Source organism: Sturnira hondurensis, unplaced genomic scaffold, assembly GCF_014824575.4.
Source record: "Sturnira hondurensis isolate 20B ecotype Veracruz unplaced genomic scaffold, ASM1482457v3 Scaffold0007036, whole genome shotgun sequence".
NCBI lineage: Eukaryota > Metazoa > Chordata > Mammalia > Chiroptera > Phyllostomidae > Sturnira > Sturnira hondurensis.
Genome location: NW_028079667.1, coordinates 1,822,696 through 1,843,705, shown reverse-complemented (window position 1 = coordinate 1,843,705; position 21,010 = coordinate 1,822,696). Strand labels below are relative to the sequence as shown.

The 21,010-nt window shown below is 44.3% G+C and overlaps 2 protein-coding genes and 1 pseudogene across 2 annotated transcripts; all 3 read left to right on the top strand.

The window, feature by feature from the left end:
* Positions 1-10,795: 10,795 nt before the first annotated feature.
* LOC118990392 (RNA-binding motif protein, X-linked 2-like) lies at positions 10,796-11,728 on the top strand. Its single transcript, XM_037051007.1, has one exon. It carries the CDS (start codon positions 10,965-10,967, stop codon positions 11,439-11,441), a length of 477 nt encoding a protein of 158 aa, XP_036906902.1. The 5' UTR covers positions 10,796-10,964; the 3' UTR covers positions 11,442-11,728.
* A 2,031-nt stretch (positions 11,729-13,759) lies between these two features.
* Positions 13,760-16,769, top strand: LOC118990430 (DNA/RNA-binding protein KIN17-like; annotated as a pseudogene).
* Positions 16,770-17,117: 348 nt separating this feature from the next.
* On the top strand, positions 17,118-19,622 carry UBL5 (ubiquitin like 5). Its single transcript, XM_037051071.1, is given in 3 exon segments — positions 17,118-17,123; positions 19,297-19,384; positions 19,387-19,622. Coding segments are annotated over 3 exon segments (330 nt in total).
* Positions 19,623-21,010: the final 1,388 nt, after the last annotated feature.

The window sequence follows — 21,010 nt, the reverse complement described above, 5'->3', positions numbered from 1 at the left end:
AAAGCATTGCGACAAAACTTATACTTGAGTTTTCTTTTCATGTGACCAAAAATTGCTGCTAGGGTGTTCCGATACTAAAACCCTACTTTATTTCCTTCCCCTTGATATTAACCTACTAGACAACCTACTGGGCGTTTCATGCCTACAGTACATGTGGTCATCCCATACAGCTAAAGATGTTAGTAAGACTACAGGCAGGCAGTGCTACAAGGGACACGTGGCCAAGAAGCTACAAGTTAGGCTTCTCCCTGCCATTTCACTGCCCACTCCCCAATTCCACATGGTCTTCTGGTACCACTCAAAGCAGTGGCCACTGCCTCAGTCCTCCATGTGTCCAGTGTTTCACTGTCCACTTCCCATTTAGTTCAGAAGTTGTATCCTTTCTTTCCCCTAAAAGCAAGGAAACAAGATTTACTCAAGTAACTCTCATTTCCTCGCCTTTCAGGAGCCAGCTAGAGAGACACACAAGGCAACCCTTCACCAGAAGGACCTAGGGAACTTCAACCAGCTCAGTCTCTGGTGTCAGTTCTGATACTGGCCACAATCAATGGTGTGCAGGGTTTTTCCAAACTCCAATATTGAACCCTGTCTTCAAATGACAATTTAGACAAAGCCCAATATACAAAAGAGATCCGGTCATAGCTGTCTTGTACAGGAAGACACAAGAAAGAAGTCCCCGAGTTCATGTCTGGGCATGAGTCTCACAGTTCATCCCCACTGTTGGATCAAGACCTCTGAGCCATACAGAATTACTGAGACGTGACTCTACTATATCAAGGTGGTACATGACAAGGCAAAGACAGTTACTGTGTCGTGTTTCCACTTCCCTTCTTTCCCTGACCTTCAGTCACTCCAAAAGAAACTCCAATATCAGTCCAATTCTGAGTAGTTGAGAATTTAAAGCTAATACCACCCTTTATCCTTATTTTATAGAATGACCAAAGTGAACCTCGGAGGAAGCTACCTCCCCAGGTCAGAACTGATTCATGGTAGAGTTCAGAGACTGACCGGGCTGTACCAGGGTTGGCCACGGCATGGACACTGCACAGGGAAGCTCTGCCTCAGAGACAGCCATGTTCCTGGGTAAATGGCATACACGGCACATTGCCACAGCCCTGGAAACGCACTTCAGAAGGGGTCAAGTTCTTGGGACTGGTGTTCAACTTGGGAGCTCAGAATATAAGCAACCAAAAAATTAGTCACTAAAAATGTATAAAGTTCAGCCTAGGAGCAGTAGCAGATCTGACAATGCTAAGGGGTCACTGCAGGCCCAGGAGGTCGTAAGAAATAGAAGTGGCTCTCGATCCTGAGTTAGCGCTAAGGGACTTGACAAAGTAAAGCTTTTCTGCCCCACCCTGCCTTCCCATTAGTAATGATTATTCACGTTGAAGAAGAATGACTTTGCCCTGACTGGTGTGACTCAGTGGATTGAGTGCCGGCCTACAAACTGAAAGGTCTCAGGTTCGATTCCCAGTCAGGGCACATGCCTGGGTTGGGGGCCAGGTTGCCAGTGGGGAACATGTGAGAGGCAGCCTTGCACACTGATGTTTCTCTTCCTCTCTTTCCCCTTCCCTTCCCCTCGCTCTAAAATAGTAAATAAATAAAATCTTTACCAAAAAAAATGACTTTGACCTCCAAATTTCCCTGGTGCATAGAGTATAATCTAAAATATGCTGCTTATCCTAGCAAGTTTTTTTTTGCACTTCCAGGGACATTTTCTCCACATAGACCAGACCCTTGAGCAGAGCTTTCCACCTGTGAAGCCTTACGTGGTGGGTTACATTGATGGATATGACACAGATCTCTCATTCCTCAGGTGCACTGGGGCTTGCAGCCATGAGCAGCTTTATCTAGTTTTCACATCCTCTCCAGTGCATGTTAAACAAACATTTCCCATGTGCAGCACAATTAAAAAGTGTTGTACTAGACTACTTTGCTATGGGAGACTCGGTGTTTCAGTTTGGTGAGCAACGTGTTTTAAACACCCCCTGTGTACAGGCTCTGGATTCACCCACTCTTTCTACTGCCATTCCCTTTACTGAAGAACCTTATCTTAGACAACTATAGTAGCAGACTAAGTCCTGTATCAGGCCAATAAAATAACTGGAGCCATCAACAATTTCCTTGTCCTATACAGAATTTCTTCTGTGTATTTTGTTCGGTGCAACAATCCTGGTATCTATTTCTAACCAGACACCGGAACTTGGAGGGAGGAACTGGTTCACCAACAGGTTATATAGTCAGAAGATAGAAGGTCCAGAACTCCAACTCAGACCAGGCTGCCAAGTCTGCGTTCGTTCTGATGTCTAAATTATGTCACCTCCCCGCAAAGCACAGACTAGTCCATGGAAAAGCAGCTCCTCCGGAAGCCCTATATAGGATGGCCTTAAGGAATGACAGCCTGGCCTGCCTAGAAATCACTTACAGCTTGAAACCGTGTTTACGCATCAAGCTGTATTAATTAAGCAAGAACCAACTGCATTGTCAAAGGACAGGGGGCAGACCAGGGAGATATCACGAGAGAAAGAGGAGGTGGCTGGAACTCTTCAAGCATGCGATGGCACAGGCTCTTACAGGAACCTGGAGGCGTGGCGTCCCAAGTGTAGCAATCTCTAGGATTTAGCGCTTTTGAACTTTAGCACTTTCACTTTTGCCATAGTGAAATCTTGGCAACTTTAGTTCTCCAACAATTTTAAGGTTCCCATCATAAATTCTAGTCCTTCCTCAGCCACGTAAGACTCCAAAAGCTATAGCTCCAAATAGTTGACATCATTTATGTATCACCTACCTTTCTCCAGTGTTGGGCAATAATGTATTGATAGACTGATCTAAGTGGATGAGCAGATAAAGGACTCTTACATGCTCCATGCACTCCAAACAACACCGACAGCCTTGAAAAGCTCCCAAACATCAATATGGGTATGCGGTTACAGGTAAGGTAGAGGAGAAAAAGCAAAAGTTACACTCTTGAGCCCATGAGGTGATTGCATTGCATAATTCAAAAATTGTAAGTGAGGTAGGGATTCTTGATTATCACACATCTACAAGATAGTCAAAGACCTTATAAAGTAGAACATGTTGAATTTTGCTTTCCATCAAGAGATCCATTCATAGAATATTCAGACCTAGAATCCACTTATTTTGCAGAAAGATAACCTTAGCTTTAACCATCACTGGTTAGCAATAAAGGGTTGAAGGTTGAGTTTTTAAAATATAGCATCCCTTGATTTATTCTAAGTTAAGTATCTCCAGAGCCTGCTGTGATGGCTTTAAAGTCTTCTTCCATTCTGACCAACATGCCTCTATGAAACCAGTCTCCCTACTAGAAGAAATACTGAAATGAAACAGGGTACTTCAGTTATATTGTTCCTTGTGAATAGCATTGCTGACAGTACAACCAAGATTCGATAAATTAAGAAGCCAATTTGTCACATTAAGAACTGAGTGCTTGAAGTACTAATGCACAGTTTTCATTCTGCATAAGAACATTTAGTGAAATCACCATAATTCTTGATAACACTAACCTATCATTCTGCAATTATAATACTTTTAGTCACCTATTATTTTAATGAATATACAATTGATAGTTCTTCCCTTTTCTTCTGAGTATGTTGATCAAAACATATTGTCTATGCTTGATGTCTATTAAGTCTAATAGAATTTGGCTCTTATTTTTTTGATAATTCATTTACCTGCATTTTATAAGATGTCAGCCCATGACAGATTGGAAGCGAGCTGGCCCTGCACCAGACAATGTGAGGAGCGCCAGTCTGGGCCGCCCCAGCCTTGTAAATGCATTTGATAAACATGGTTACTGTCCGGAGAGTTAACTGTTTCACTTCTGTCACTTCATTCCCCCCAAACCCTACAACTTGCACCAAAAAATGGGGAAGTATGCTTGGGGGTAAAAAGTGTTTTTTCTAGACCAATCAGAAGCCAGTTCAGGGCCTCAACCAACTCAGAATTTCCAGTTCTATTCATTTTCAAATATCCTGAGCAAATGAAAACAAAGCAACTAGCCTTTGGTGGGAGGAGTAGAGAAAGTGTTGATACACATCACCTTCAGGAGCATCAGCCTGGGATAAGAGCCCAGACAAGAAGCAGCCCCAACAGTGAAGCTGCGGTAAATACCTGTCAGAGCAAAGGCCATGGGGACATGACCTAACACGGGCCTAACGCCATGGGCTCACGATCATGAAGCCTTGGTCCCCGTTCAGGGATGACACACACAGGGTCTCCTGTTTGAGCATTTTAGGGCACAGCCACCAATTGGAGCTTTAAACACAGCTTCCAGCAGGGGGCGCTTAGCAACTGTACAAAAAGAGGAAAGCTTTAAGTTGAAAAACCATGACCAGTTTTGGTAATTTGCCTGAAATTTTGGGCCTGAACATATAGATATTGCCGCTTTTACAGGGATTTGCTTTACCACACTGAGGTAGATAAAGGAAAACATTTTTATTTTATTTTAAAATATTTTTAATTCATTTCAGAATAAAACCCATTATACGTTGATACATTTTCTAATTATAGTATCCTACTACATAAAGATAGCATAATTTGTTTCCTTTTTAAATTTAATCTTTATTGTATTTTTTCCATTATCATTTAGTCCCCTATACCCCCAGCCCCCAGCAATTAACACACTGCTGTCCATGTCCATGAGTCCTCTTTCGTTTTTGCTTAATCCCTCCACCCCTTAACCTCCCCAACCACTATCACTAGCTGTCATCTACTCTCCATCTATGAGTCAAGAGAAACATTTTTGGTTAAAGTCCACTTGAAGATACTTGCTCTCAGTTTCATACAATCTTCCAGAGGAAAGGCGAGGCACAGCTACCTTCTGAACTGGTTAGAAACAGTCACCCAAGCCGTCCTCCTGGGGACACAGTGGGGAACTCCGGCATGCTTCAGAGGCTTAACGTCTCCAACTGCCTTGTGGCGCTTCCCAGCATTTGAGTCTCATCACCCCAAGGGCTCTCTCTGTGTCCCAGCTGATGGAGATGCAGTCCCAGGACTTAGCCTCTGACACTCACATACCAGAGGCTGATTCAGAAAGAAGGAAGTCAATGGGAGGAACCCATCTTAGAATATGGCAGCTACTTAAATTAGTGAGGTGATTTTTTAAAGATTTTATTTATTTACTTTTTAGAGAGAGGGGAAGGGAGGGAGAAAGAGGAGAGAAACATCAATGTGCAAGAGCTACATCACTTGGTTGCCTCTCGCATGCCCCCCAACTGAGGAACCTGGGCTGCAACCCAGGCTCTGTCTGGGAATCGAACCTGTGACCTTTTGGTTGGCAGGCCAGCATTCAACCCACCGAGCCACTCCATATTGGTGAGTTTAATATGGCAGAATTGGTGAGTATAAGGTCAAAACCCAAATTTCAACTCATGCTACATCAATTTGTGGTTATTAATGCACACTCTGCCGACTTATTTATAATCTTTGAAGGCAAGGGGAAGTTTCCGTTATGAATAAAGAAAAAGTTACCTGTTTTTTTCTTGTCTTTGTTTTAGAGAAATCTAAGCTTAAGACTGACCCAAAACACTGTTTTTCTGGCTTCTCCCCTCCCTCCTTTCTGCTAATGTTTGGCAGTTGGATGAATCCAAAGTCAGTAATGAGTTTAAGGTATGAATCCACTTTATTAATTCTTTAATAGTTACCTAATTAATATTACCCAATTCTTTATTAGATCTTTATTAATTTATCCAAGCTCTACCTTTCCAATATTAAAACACAGTAGATACTTGATTTGTGCAGGGTTCAGGTTTATTAAAAGGCATAACAAAGCCAAGAATTTAGAGGACTAGAGAGTTCCATGAGGAAGGGAATGTTCTGGGTTCCACCCTTGATAAAGAATGGCAGGAAAAGAAACAGACCAAGTTTTACTTCTGCTCCTTTTTTTTCCTTTTTATCACCTCAGTAACCTCAGGGAACTGCAATCAGGAAAAGACACCAGACAGACACTTCTGTGGAAAGGCCACTTCAGGTTGAGGAGATACGATAGATTCACTCAGAGAAATTAAGTCATTCCAAATCCCGCAAAAACTACCAGAGTCATGCAGTGTTTGGGACAGGAAGCCCTTTGTCATGAATCTCCAGATTCTGTGTGTGGCAGGCACCAGACTAGAGATTCAAATGAAGCAGAAGCATCAAGATGCTGGAGATCCTCAGATCTCAAGTAGTCCTTCCCCACAAGGAACCGATGGCCAACTTCTGCACCAGCCAGAAGAGCCGGTTTCCTTAGCACCATCCCTTCCACAGGTACTTTAGGCCCTGGGCAGGGCTCTCAGCTGTCAAAGGTCAAGAGGAAGAAGCTAAGCGGGCTCTTCAGGTAAACTGTCTTACCATCTCGACTGCTGAGGATGGGCTTGGAGAATAGCTTCCTGGTGACACTTTAAAATGAGCCCCCGTGGTGGCACTATCGCTGACCCAATGTCATAGTCACAGGCAGGATCACTGATGTTCATCAAGATCACTGATGGCCACTTGAATGGGTACTATTAAATGAGAAAATCTTGGTTCCAACCCATTGGGCATTGGCCTTCCCTATCCGAGTGGAAACCAGTCTCTGGGAATCCCACACCCTCCCGGGTGGAGGTCCTCTAACCCAGGACCTACCATGGACTTTAGGTATAGGACAGGTCAGCAAAAAGGCACAACATGCTTAGGAAGCCTTGTCTGTCTTTCTCAAGAGTCCCTGTCCTATTTCTGGTGGTCCTCAGAGACCCACTTCTCTCTTTAGTGTGGAATAAAAACTACTCACATACCCCTGCTTACTTATTCTGTGGAACATGTCATCCACTGCACTTCACTGGATCCCACCCCACTATTGTCTCTGGATAAATCTAGGCCCTCAGTCCAGTCCTTCGGGCTCTTCCTATGCTTCTGTACTGTGGCCTGTGCTAAGCCTCCATGTGGGAACTTTAATCCTGAGAACAACTCTCTCCATGGTGGGCACAAGGCAGAGCAGATGGCTCATGCTTTTCTTTGCCCAATTGATGTGGGCTTTTTTTGTTTGTTTGTTTTGGGTTTTGTTGTTGTTGTTGTTGTTATTGTTGTTGTCATTATTATTTTCCAAGGCATAGGCAACAGGTTAAACAACATTACAGGATTAAAATTACAAAGAGCTTTCAACAGTAGAGCCAAGCTAGATTCCCACTGGAGTGAGAGAAAAAGGGATTTTACCTTCCCATCCTTTATTCCACTTCAAGTAACATAGTGACTAGAAGAACCAGAAAAGATAGGATGACAGGGAATGGCCACAGGATTTCTCTGGGACAACATAATTGACCAATGGGATGAACAGGGTTTAGCAAGAAAACAATGTGAAGGCTGTATGAGATGGGCAGATTCTTAGACATTTAAAAAGTCAACTCTTTAGACTCGGAGAGACAGGAAAGAGAGTAGAGCTCAAACGTTAACTGGCAGCTGTGAGGAGGAGGAAGGGGTCAGGAGCAGAACGCACAGAGAGCTTTCCTGGTTTATTTACGTATGATGATCAAGTGCCTCCTCACCCTCAGATCCTCTCTAGCTGGGACTGGTATTTCTGTCGTCATGTCGAATCATGGGAGACAGGACAAGCCAAGCAATAATAAAATAATAATGATTATAAATAGAACAATAATATTTATTGAGCTGTAAATGTATCTCAAGTTAATAAGCACCTGACATTGAATCCTCATAACACCATATAAGGAAGATACTGTTAATCCACTAGGAAATGGAGTCTTGAAGAGATTCAGTGGCTTGTCAAAGGTCACACAGCTAATGAGTAACAGTCGGCATTTGGACCCAGACAGCTGAGCTCATCATCCTATACACACACAGCTGAGTTCATCATCCTATACACACACTACTGAAAAGATTTTCAGGAAGGTTGTCAGGCCCTTCTTTCCATCTTTCACTGTAATATCCTTCTCCTAAGACCCTGCCTACTTTCAATACGAGGTTCTACTCCTCGCTGCTCTTCAAGGCAGGAAACTTTCAGGACTCCGGGGCTTACCCCCATGTCTTAACCTGCTGGCAGAGTCTGAGAGCTCCACCAGGGCTCACCCCAGTTGCTGCTGATAATGTTCTTTACCTCCAGACCACAGTGTCCCAGGGAGCATGTACCCCAAGGTTGGGATTGGCATAGAAGTGAATTGGGAACCAAGTAAAAACAAGCCTCATTTCGTTCTTTAGTTTCTTGTTGGCATAATTTAAGTAGCCAGATTTCAGGATCTACATGATATGAGACCACATGGAAAATGGAAAGATTTTCTCAGCAAGCTGGGAGGAAATATGGGTTATTTACCTGGGTAATCTCTCTACCTCAAGAGCACAGTGTCTGGGGCAGGCATTTGCAATCCTAGGGGGATGGGGGATTTGTGAATCCCCCCAAATTATAAGTAAAATCCTATGAGAATTAAAAAAGAAAGGCATAACAAAGAGCTACAAGATTCTTACTTGAGAAAAAAGACAAACTAACAAGAAAATAAAGACAACCACTGGATACTGAGATACAGTAAAAGTGTCAACAGGCTGTAAGTCCATAAAAAGACACAGAACAATCTTAAGAGGACAGAAGTGGGAAGAGTGGAAAAAGCAAGCCAGAAAGGAAGACAAGGTCATGGAGTGAAACAACTGGGTTAGTTAATTGGAAAAAACAAAGTGCAAGGTGTTACCCAGACTTTTATACGGAAGTAGAATAAAAGCAATAAACAGTAAGATGAGTCAGGGGATGAGGGAGTCATTTCCACAACCACCTCATCACATCTGTGTGCAGAACTAGTAACTGGCTTTGGAAGGAGACTTGGGGTTCAAAATCCTAGTACCTCCTAAAATGGAGACTCCGGGCAGTTAGTTTCTATGCATCACCTATAAAAGTTGGTAACTAACTACAACTGAGTAGTTGAGATTTAGTTATCTGGCATTGGGCCAGCTGGAATGCTTTCTTGGTTAAGTCAGCAGAAGAAACTGGCTATTGTAATCCATCACAGTAAGATTTCCACAACAAATCTAGTTTTTCAGTAGACCTGTACTGATAGTTTCACTGAATCAGATAGATATTCTGTTAAATATGAACTCAGATTTTACTATTAAATAGAAAAATTAAGTGCATGCATGCATTAATCATGTATGACAAGAGATAGGCCTTGACTGTTTTTTTTATTGAAACAGCCCAGAGATCAATTAGATGGAGTTAAGCCACACACAAAAAGGAAACAAGAAGGAGGTATCTTCCAAGTTATGACATTTATTCCACCTTTAATGTCTATTTGGTCACTTGGTCTGATGCAAACATGTATAGGACTAAGCTCATTAACCAGTCATCTTGCCAAAAGTTTCCGTTCACATAGTAGTAGGAGCTCCATGTTGCCCACAGTTGACACTTGAGTCAGTGTACAAGAGCCAGGTAAGCAGATAGGACTTTGTGACACAGGAAGTCTCTTGTTCTCCTAAGACACTTAGTTTCCTGCTAAGCAAGGTAGAAATGACATCTACGTCATTTTGTGCAGTTTTGGTTTATTTTAGAGATTCAGTTTTGACACCCACCCCTTAACTACAACATTAACATTAGGTGAAACTTTTGTTCTATAGTCGTGTTATAGAAGTCATTGTAAGGGCAGTTTAATTGTACACAAAGACGCTTAGGAAATTATTTGTTTTCAGTTGAGAAAGTGACTTAACCTCTGTACCATAGAGAATTTTTTTCTCTATGAAGTGATGAAACCACCCCATAAGGTAGTTATGGGGAATATAACTAAGGAATAAACTAAGGAATAAATATACAAATAAATAAATAAATACAAATAAATATAACTAAGGAATAAATCAACAAATACATGTTAAGCATTGAGAATAATGCTATAAAGGTTTGGCTACTGCTGCTACTACTCCTTTTCCATATCCACACATTTATAGTTAGTCATGACCCTAATCTACTGTTCACATAACTATCACCATGGTCCTACCTATTTAAGCAATGAACATGTGCATATAAGACAAAAGTGTTTATGACATAAGGGAAGGGGGAATCAGAGTATTCAATATCCACTAAACATTAAAGCAAAGAGGTCAAAAATGAATTAAGAATAGGGAAGAGAACACAAACATAAATGGTTAAGAGGTGGGGGAAAGTGGTATAAAGTTAGGCAAGAAAAGTAGTTAGCATGAACACAAGAAGAACTAGGCGAATACTAAAGAGAACCCAAACAGAAAGAATGCAGGTTGTGTTTTTGGATCTCTAGTTCCAGGCCTCCTTGCCAGCCGCCAGTCCACAGCAGTCCCCAGCCTAGTGGCCCTGGCGCCACGATGAGGCTGGTACGCCGGGCGGGCACCACATTACGCCTGCGCTCCGAGGACGGAGGACGGTGGGGGTCCTTGTTCCACACTGGATTAGGAGCCTCTAAAGAGGAAAAGGTCTATTAATTTGAACCCAGGGCTTATAGAGTACTTATAGAGTACTGGCATCGTAGTGCACAGTAACGGGCACACAGTAGGTGATCAAGAAACACTGTCAAATGACTACATGAAAGAATGAATACCTGACAAGAATAAGTCCACCTCCCACCCGGCCCACCTCCCTTAAAAAATTACATTCCCCTGCAGCTTGGGGGCGACCGACCGCTTCTATGAAGTACAGGAACAGCAATTACATCCCACGGCCCCTTACCCACCTTCCCCGTCCATGCCGCAGTGTCTCATGGGAAAGGTAGTTCCACTGCTGGTTGTCTGGCCCATGGCAAACTGAGCCCGAACTCAACTTCCCAGCAAGCAGCGCAGCGGCCTTGGGACCGGGGTATAAGGTAGCTGTAGCCAACCCGGAGGAGGGAGTTTTGCGGCATGCAGGCTCTCTCACGTTTATTCGGCTGCAGTCACGTGCCCACGTACCGAAGGCTGGCCGGCGTGGGAGCAACCAGTGCGTGGGTCCTCCTGCCCTGAAAGAGACGGATTTCTTGAAGAAATCCCGGGCCGTGGACATGAACTCTTTAACTAAAGTCAAGCTGATCAATGAGCTGAATGACCGTGAGGTCCAGCTCGGGGTGGCGGATGCGGTGTCCTGGCACTCCCAGTACAAGGACAGCGCCTGGATCTTCCTGGGAGGACTTCCTTTTGAGCTGACTGAAGGGGACATCATCTGTGTGTTCTCACAATATGGGGAGATTGTTAACATCAATCTGGTGCGGGACAAGAAGACAGGAAAATCCAAAGGATTCTGTTTCCTCTGCTATGAAGACCAGAGAAGCACAATTCTGGCGGTTGACAATTTTAATGGGATCAAGATCAAAGGAAGAACTATCCGAGTGGATCACGTGTCTGACTATCAGGCTCCTAAGGACTCAGAAACACAGAGCTCCGAGATAAGACCACGGTGGGGCTCAAACCCCTCACTGAATTCATCTGAGGACTCTGCAGGTGGCGAAACCATCAAACACACGCACAAAGACAAGAAGTAAAAAAAAAGTAAAGAAAGACGAAAGACTAATGGGGGGGGGAGGCGGGTACTGGCGGAGTAGCCAGCCTCCTCTTCAACTCCTAGAAGACCATAAAGGAAAACACGACCCTGGCTCTAAAAAGCACTGGAGAAAGAACTCTGAAAGGGGTCAGAAGGCAGAGTCCAGAAGGTGCTGGATCACCAGCCCAGCTCCCCTGAGGTCAGGGCAACCTATGGGGGCAGCAGGGATCCAGTAGAGGGAGCTGAAAGAGGGGATGCCCAAGCAGGAGCGCAAGTCCTGAAGCTGGAGGAAGGAAGAAAAGAAAACACAGGGATAGTGACTGAGGTCAAAGCTCAAACTGGCTGGCCGAGGGACATTTTGGGGGATATAGTCATTGAAGTAGAAGTCAAGATTAATCCCAAAGGCTTAAAAAGTTCAGGAACTCCCCAGACCTGGACCCCTTGAATCCCAGTGACCTCAGGCATCTGACTGGAGCTGTGACCCATGCAGCTGCTCCACAGAATTGGAAATGAACTACATTTAAAAAATGCAGTCTGCACAAAAGTATTGCCAGTTTGATTCCTAGTCAGGGCACATGCCTTGGTTGCGATTCATCCCCCGTTGGGGAACGTTGGAGGCAATAGATATGTGTTTCTCTCTCACATCTTTGTTTCTCCCTTTCCCCACCCCTACCCCTGGCTCTCTCTCCCTCTCTCCCTTCCCCTCTCTCTAAAAATTAATGGAAATGTGTCCTTGGGTGAGGATTAAAAATAATAATAAAAATGTAGCCAAATTCAGTTATGCTTTTAATGTTTCTGTGAAATCTCTGAGTCTGCATCCTTTAATCCCTTGAGTATTAGAGTCACTAAGAGAAGTGTAGTTTCAACAGCCAAATGTCCTGGGCTTTTGAGCGCAGTCCATTGCCCCTGGTAATATGCTCGGTATTTATCAGAGTGAGTATCTAAGAATTGTGTTCATAAATATGGCCCTTGAACTTAGGACCCCAACTAGTGAAGAAATGTCCAGCAGAGGGAAACTACCAGGTAATTCTGGAATTCTAGGCTTTGTGTTAGATGTTGAGAACACTCACAGTGACTTTTCCAGTTGGCAGGTAGGACCATCGGGTACAGAAGTTTGGCTTAACCAGGTTTGGACAGCTTGGTGTGAGTGTGGTAATGGTGCATGACATCATATCGCTCCCCACCCCTTCCTGTTTTTGTAAATGCAAATATCTTTTGCTTTTTTTTATTGTTGATACACACCTTCACAGTTTTTTTCTTTCAGTCTGTATATTTATCTTTAGCAAGGTGATATTCACATAACATAAAAGTAACCATCTCACAGGGAACAGTTCTGCGGTATGTGGTACATTCACAGTGTTCATAAAGCCACTACTCCATCTAGTTCCAAAACATTTTCATCACCGCGCAGTGAAACCATGCGCCCATTAAGGACAGGTTATTCCCCATTCCCTCCTTAACTTAGTTCCTGCCAACCAGCAATGTGCTTTCCATTCTATGGATTTACCTGTCCTGGACCTCTCATATAAATAGAATCACACAATAAGAAAAAAACACAAGGGCAGTCATTCTGACAAAGCTCAAGTAATTAGTTTAAATTGTTTCCATATTCTGACCCCTGGGAATTTACCTTTTTTTAAAGATTTCGTTTATTTATTTTTAGAGACAGGGGTATGGATGGGGGAGAGAGAGAGAAACATTAACGTGATGTAGACATCAGTCGCCTTTCACATGCCCCAAACCAGGGACCTGGCCCACAACCCATGCATATGCCCTGACTGGGAATCGAACCAGTGACCTTATGGTTCACAGGCTGGTGCTCAATTCACTGAGCCACACCAGCCAGGGTGGGAATTTACCTCTTGAAAAGTTGCTGCTCCCCTGACAGAAATACTGAAATTACATTCTGTGCAAGTTGTTTTAAACCAACATCTCTCTGAAACAGATGGCAAATAAAGTTTAAGGGAACTAGTAGGCCCAAAAGTTACCTTTTCTTTTGTCCAGCACAATAAGCACTGGCCATTGAGCACATGAAATGGGGCTGTTCTGGACTGAGATGTGCTGTCAGTTTAAAATGCACACCAGCCCCGGCTGGGTGTCTCGGTTGGAGCATCGACACTGGGCCGATTCCCAGTCATATGCTTAGGTTGCAGGTTGGGTCCCCAGCCTGGGCCCATCTGTGTTGCTCTCTCGCACATCGATGTTTCTTTCCCTTTCTCCCTCACTTTCTCTCTCCCTAAAAATAATTTTTTTTTAAAAATGAGGGGATGAATAAATGGCTAAGTTGCTATATCTAGAAACAGCAGGTATGCTCAAATGATGCGATTCAGGTGAGTATGATAAAGCAACTATTTGTAATGATGTAGACAAGGTAAGGGAAACCCGAAAGAAAAAAATTAAGTGGGAGTAGGCAGTTGGGGGTGTGGTAGGGGTGGGATGAAGCTGTCCTGCCCATCCCTGCCAGCCCCTTTCCACCGCTTTCCGCTGGCAGACCGCCGAGCTCCAGGGAGTTATTGCTGCTGTGGTTGCAGTGGGGAAGGCAGATTTTCTTACCCCTGCAGCCATCGCCGACAGGATAAAATCCAAGAGGCTTCAGACGCTGTGCTGGTATTGCCAGATGTGGCAGAAACAGTGCGGGAACAAGAATGGCTTTAAATGTCCTTGCATGTCCCAATCACATCAGAGACGACTTCTACTGGCTCCAGAGAATCCTCAGCAGTTTATAAATTTTTTTCAGAGCAATTCCAAAATGACTTTTTAGAACTTCTCGGGAGCCACTTTGGCACCAAGAGAGTTCATAACAACATGGTTTATAACAAGTGCATCTAGCACAGAGAGCACATCATATGGATGCCACTCAGTGGGACTCTGATTTCACCACATGGCTGGGCAGGGGAGGCTTGTGCAGAGTGGATGAGACACTGAAAAGCCAGTACACTCAGTATAGATATAGGGACCCCGAACTATCCGCCGGCAACTGGAACTAGAGAAAAAGAAGAAGCAGGACCTTGATGAGGAAAAAACTGCCAAATTTATAGAAGAGCAAGTGAGAAGAAGTCTGAAAAGGAAAACAGGAGGCCTCTGTTTTTACAGAATTAATCAGAAAAACACGATGAAGAAAAAGTGACATTTAATTTGAATAAAGGAGCATGTAGCTCAACAGCAACATCTTCCAAGTCAAGTTCCTTGGGACAAAGTGAAGGCGATTGGGACCATAGCATCAGTGAAACAGAAACACTGTTTCCAGAGCTCAGCTCAACCAAAAGAAAAAAGAAAAAGAAATCCACACTTGATGAAATCATGGGGATTAAAAAGGGAAAGAAAAGAGCTGCAGCCTGAAATCATTGTGAGAATTATAACCACAAAACTTGGAAAGAAATATCACAAGAAAAAGGGCATTGTTAAGGAAGTATTGACAAATATACAGCTGTTGTAAAGATACTTGGTTCTGAAGGGGAGCTGAACCTTGACCAGACTCATTTAGCAACAGTAATTCTTGCCCTGGCTGGTGTGACTCAGTGGATTAAGCCCCGGCCTGTGAACCGAAGGGTCACCAGTTGGATTCCCAGTCAGGGCACATGCCTGTGTTGCAGGCCAGGTCCCCAGTGTGGGGTGTGCAAGAGGCAACCACACATTGATGTTTTTCTCCCTCTCTTTCTCCCTCCCTTCCCCTCTTTCTAAAAATTATTTTTAAAAAGATAGAAACAGGAATTCCAGCCCCAGGAAAAATAATTCTTGTTCTAAATGGAGGCTAAACAGATGAAGTGAAGCTACCTTACTTCAATCCATTAATGAGGAGATATTTTCAGCTACTATGGTCATGGAAACTGGCCCTTTAAAAGGGCACAAAGTTGAAGGACTTTGATATGAAGATATTTCTAAATTTGCTTGAGTTTTAACATTTGTTAACATACTAAAATCCTAAAGCATCAAATTGGCATTTGCCAAAGCATTATGAGACTACTCTGGGAAGGTGTTTCTTTTGTATAAAACAAATGGATTTATTTAAATATTACTGCATAGTTGTTTAGCTAAAAAAATTTTTAAAAAAGGGAAGAAACAGAACTCACGGACACAGACAAAAGTGGAGAGTGATTGCAGGTGGGGGAAGAAGGGGAAGGGGAACAAATAGAAAAAAATACAATAAAAAATATTTTAAATAATAAAATAAGAAAAATCTAATTATATGTGAAATAGCAAAACTATGTAAATTTATTTATCATATGTTCATCTTCTTTATATTTCCTTTACTTTTTAAATCTTCAATAAAAGATTGTTATTGTAAATTATTTTATATAAACACATTTAGAATCATAAAGGAAAAAAGAAAAACATGAAGCATCCCAGAGATAAGCTATAGCAGGAGCAGCAGGTACAAGGAGAGAGTGTAGCTCTCAGAGATTCACTGCCCAGGAGGACCCACAGACATAGTTGTTGCCTTCAGTGGATATGAATCCAACCTGCAGTAACCAGGCCTGACTGGAACTGAGGACATAAAAAAAATCACACTCCTCACATTCTCCAGTCTCCTGAAACTGCCTCTCAGGATCTGAACCAACCAGAATCCCCAGGGCAAGGGAGCCAATGATGCAATCACCATGGGTCAATTGTGCAGGGCAGGATGGGAAGAAGTGGGGGGTGGGGGGGATCGGGAAGAGCAAGTGTAAAATATTCAACAGTTTCTCTCCAGGACAAGAATGACTAACGGCTTTCTAAATGTTAAGATATTCAGGAATGCCGATTAGAGTATAATACAAGGCAGGATAGTGAGAAGCTGGGAAAATCCATGGCAAGTGGAATGAGGAAACTCAGACAGGTAGATGAACAAACTGGCTGAGCAATTTATAGCCAGATACAGAAGGTAACCAGGGCAGAAAGCCCGAGTGTCTAGCAATGGGCGAAACTGGTAGGGGACCTCGCCCCCAGGGTGGGCATTCCTTCTGCGGCACCTGGCTGCTCATTCAGTTCTGACCCTCTGCTGAGCTTTTCTCCCCGAGAGAACACCTAGGCCTCCATAGTGTTTCAGCTCCAGGCCGGAAAAAAGAGCAGCAAAAACAGGCAGGCAACCCCAAGTCCGCCGGAAATGGCTAATGACTTAACTCATGGTGCCAACCAATCAGTGGATGCCACCGCCCCGAAAGGACACACTTGGAAACACTGATGAATAGTCTGTTGAGATCCTCCCCTGAGATCTCCCCTAAAATACCCGACTTTGGAAAGCAGACAAACCCTCTGAAAGATGCCAACACTTGCCCACACTGGGGCAGGCCCACTGGAACCTTCTTTCTGAGTGAACGTTCTTTCTCCTAAACCCCAAGGTTCCCCATAAGACTTGCAAACACACAATGACATCCTTTTCCAGGTTTAGTCTTTAGCTTTTCAGATCTTCTCAGGGCACTCGGTGGATATTGATTCCACAAAGACAAGCTCATTCTAACCCAAGTAATAAGAAATGACTACACACAAAGCAGAATGCCAACTTAACCAATTTATATTAAGATCTATCATATGGTCATTTATATATATATATGACATATATACAAAGTTATGAGAACCAGACAACAGGCATACGAGTTAGCTTCACGTAAAAGGAAATCGAATCAGTGGATTAAATCATAACAATGTTGCCCTGGCTGGTGTAGCTCAGTGGATTGAGCAAGGACCTGCGAATCAGAAGATGGCGGTTCGGTTCCCAGTCAGGGCACATGCCTGGGTTGCAGGTCAGTTCCCAACAGGGGACCCACGAGAGGCAACCACACATTGATGTTTCTCTCCCTTTCTCCTTCCCTTCCCCTCTAAAGATAAATAAGTAAAATCTTCTAAAAATATTTTAAAAAATCATAACAATGTTTTTCATGGCTTATTCAACAAAAAGAGAAAGCAGTCTTATCATTGTCCTCAAGGAACTCTCCCTCAGCAGGTTTGCCCTTGGCCTCCTGGAAACAACGCCCTGCCACACCAGACATCCCTGCTGCATTCAAAATCAGGGAACAAATAGCTGGCTGGGGAGGGGAGAATACTCTCTTTTATAAAGCTTTTTTCTTTTTACCTGGTTAGCTCTCCAGAAGCCCTAATGGCAAGAATTGGGTTACATAGTTATTGCAATTGTCAGGCAGGGAAAGCAAGCCTCTAGCTCTCCAGCCACATTCTGTAGTGAGGATCAGCATGAAATAAGAGCTTTGGAAATGGCTGTGAATAGTGTGGCAGCTTGTTCCACATGGAGGGGAGGCAGTTGGCTGACAGCTTCTAACCACAGTGCCTTGAGGATATACTGCGTGTTCAGGCTGAGGTCACCTTGTTACCAGGTGGCCCTCAGGCAATCCCGCTGAAGCTGGCAGTACTAGGGTCTGGCCCTGTCTTCTCAGGGTGGGGCTCCTCTAATCTTTGTTCCAGAGCTTGTCAGAGACTTGTTCAGATCCACAGCACAGCCTGAAGCTCTCCCTGCCCAGTTGTCCTTCCTTCCTGTTTCCTTTCACAGGTGTCGAGTCTCCATGTGGTCTCAAGACTTTGACTGCCCAATATTGTTCTCCTTCTCCCCCTTTTTCCTACATGGCCATTACCCACCACCACCCTGCAATAAACCTCTGTATTCCAAACCCCGTCTCAGCATCTGCTTCCTTTACAACAACTGGTTATGTCTGAATAACTTCCCTACAAGGAAGTCTCCATGGAAATCAAATATTCATGCTGAAAGAATATAGGGTCAGACAAGCTAGGCTTCTCTGACTAATCCATTTTCACCGTGAGGCTATTCCTAACATGGGCGATTTCTCTCTCCTTTTCCCAAGAGACGTCTATGCCCCGAGACTGCACTGGTAAACATCGGCAGGGCTGATCGCTGATTCTCTGACTCCTGTTTTCCTCCTTCCATTCCAACCATTCCTGGTCCGTCAGTTTCCGCTTCCTTAGCACGCCCATTCCAACAGTGTGCGGCAGCCAAGCCCCCTTGTCTTCCCCACCTAGGGGTCCAGAAGATGTTCTGTTTTCTTTTCTCTTCATTTGTGTGCTTGTTTTGTTTTTTCTTCAAGGAAACTCTCCAAATACCTGCCCTCTACCACATGGCCTAACTTACATGTGGAATCTAATGAACAAAATAAACTGATGACTAAAATAACAACAGAGGCATGGACACAGGGAACACACTGACAGCTGTCGGGTGTGAGGGGGGCAAGGGGGAGGGGGATGAAAGGGGGGGATTAGCCAAAGAACATATACGCATAACTCACAGACACGGACAACAGTGAAGGCCAGAGGGAAGGGGGAGGGGTGGGGGCTGGGTGGAGGTGGACAAAGGAAGGGAAAGTGGGGACATGTCTAAAAGTATCCCCAATAAAAATAAAGATGAATAAATAAATAGTTTTTTTAAATGCATTGCCTTGATGATTCCAATTCTCAGAGTTCCAAACAAGCCTCACTGCCACTCCCTTTTACTACTTACAGGGCCCTGATGTATGTTTTTAAAATAGCATCAGCTGGAAGATTGTGCACCACGACCTCCCCGCTAGGAGTTTATGATCAGATCACTCTGCGAGGTTAGTTCCTTAGAAACACATTTTTACTCCTATCCTACCAGCCCTGGGGAATCAGACCTACGGTACAGGGCTACAAGTCTAGAGACCCGAGAGCTGCAACCGAGGACCCAAAGCCCACCAGAGCAGGGAGAGAGGTGGGAGGAGGGGAGAGCTGGGAGTGAGAGGCGCTGAGACGCAGCTAACGCCACCGGGTGCCCATTGGCATGTGGGGAGGGCAGGGACCGCGCTTTTGGCGGCTGCGCACTTCAGCTTCGCATTCTCAGCATCGGCTCTGGCCCTGGCTCAGCTCTCCGTCTAAGAGGTTGTGGCGCCAGCACCTTCTAGGGGATCGGAGCTCCAGAAAGGACAATTAAGGTGGTTTGCCACGACCGCCTAGGGAAGAAGGTCCGCGTAAAGTGCAACGGGGACGACACCATGGGGACCTTAAGAAGCTGATCACAGCCCAAACTGGTACCCCCTGGAACGAGATCGTCCTAAAGAAAGGGTGCACGATTTTTAAGGACCTCCTTTCTCTGGCGGATTGTGAAAGCCACGACGGGATGAACTTGGAGCTTTATTACCCACAGAGCAGAGTTCTATCCCGATGCGTGCCCGCCCTGCCCTCTTCCTCCACTCTCAACCCCCACACTCACAGGGGTACTCGTTTTTAAACATTCACGTTAACAAAACTTGGAAGCAGAAGAAGTAAACATAAGTTAAAAATAAATAACATAGCTTTTGCTGGTGTGGCTCAGTTAATGGGAGCGCCAGGGTTCCAGTCTGGGTCAGGGCACATACCCAGGTAGCAAGCTCTGTACTTGGTTTGGGCACATACCAGAAGGCAGCCAATTGATGTTCTGTCTCTCTCTCCCGCTCCCTCCCTCTCTCTCCTGCCTCTCCGAAAGCAGTGAGAAAAATGTCCTCGGATGAAGATATAAATAAACAAATAAAATAATATCGTTTCTTCAACTTTCATTTACTAAGCACCTACTATGTGACAGGGCTCTAGGACACAGGCACTCACCCAAGAAGCTCATGGAAGCTGTTTTTTAGGGGAACAAAGCTGAAGGGAAATGGAAGCAGAAGAGGTGAGATGTAAACTGAGAAAGAGGGAGTCACTCACCAGAGCTTTTTACTACCTAAGTATTGTAAGCTTTCCATCCTCCACGAGATGCAACTTCAGAGATTTTTCACACCAGCATAGCCTTTCTACACACACTCGATATTAAATGCGGATGTGGCTCCTTTTCTACTGACTGGTGCCGCTTGGCACTGTCTGGTGCCACTCTGAGATCCGGTCTGCCAATAGCACTGCCCGCCTAAGGTGGCTTCTTTCTCCCCAGGGCTTGAAAAATAACGGAGTTGCCCCAGCGTGACTGTTTCTGCGCAAGGCGTACTTTCCGCACATCCCCGCCATGTGTCTGCATAGAGGTCGTCCTCCTTGTCTCGTTTTCCAACTGCGTTTATGCTGAGTGTGTTCAGTGATACTTATTATTCTATTTCCCCACCATAACTATTGATACAATCATGTATTTACTAGTTCTATCCTTTTAAGTTAAAATAACCAAGCTCAGGACAGATTTGACTGCATGTAATCCAAAGCTTAAAGCAGAGTTAGTTGCCTGGATCGTGGACTAGATGTAATCTTAAGAAACGATTACAACTAGAAATAATGGCAGTCCTCTAGTCTAGGGTGTGACAAGCATTTCCCCGGAAGATATGAGTCTTGAGTTGCTTAGCAGTTTCTTCTAAATTCTGGAATGTGAATGGCAAAGCTACAATGGACCTCGGAAAGTCACTGGGCTCAACCCTATCCTTTCATAAAGAGGAAAGCTACTGCCAGAACAGTATGGGATTGAATCCCAAGATCCCTTACTTTTCATCCAAGCTTTTTCCGACAGCTGGCCCATCCTGAATTGGCCTGGCCTCACTGGCTTCCACAGCCCATTTTTCACCCTCCCATATTTTAATCCCCATGGCACCTGCTCTGTATCATCTTTTGTCCTCTGCAGCTTCCTTTCCTTCCCCCTTGCTTCCTCTGTGGTGGGTTTTTACATTC

Coding starts and splice junctions, on each gene's coding strand:
- LOC118990392 (XM_037051007.1), top strand. CDS start 10,965: ATGAACTCTTTAACTAAAGTCAAGCTGATCAATGAGCTGAATGACCGT.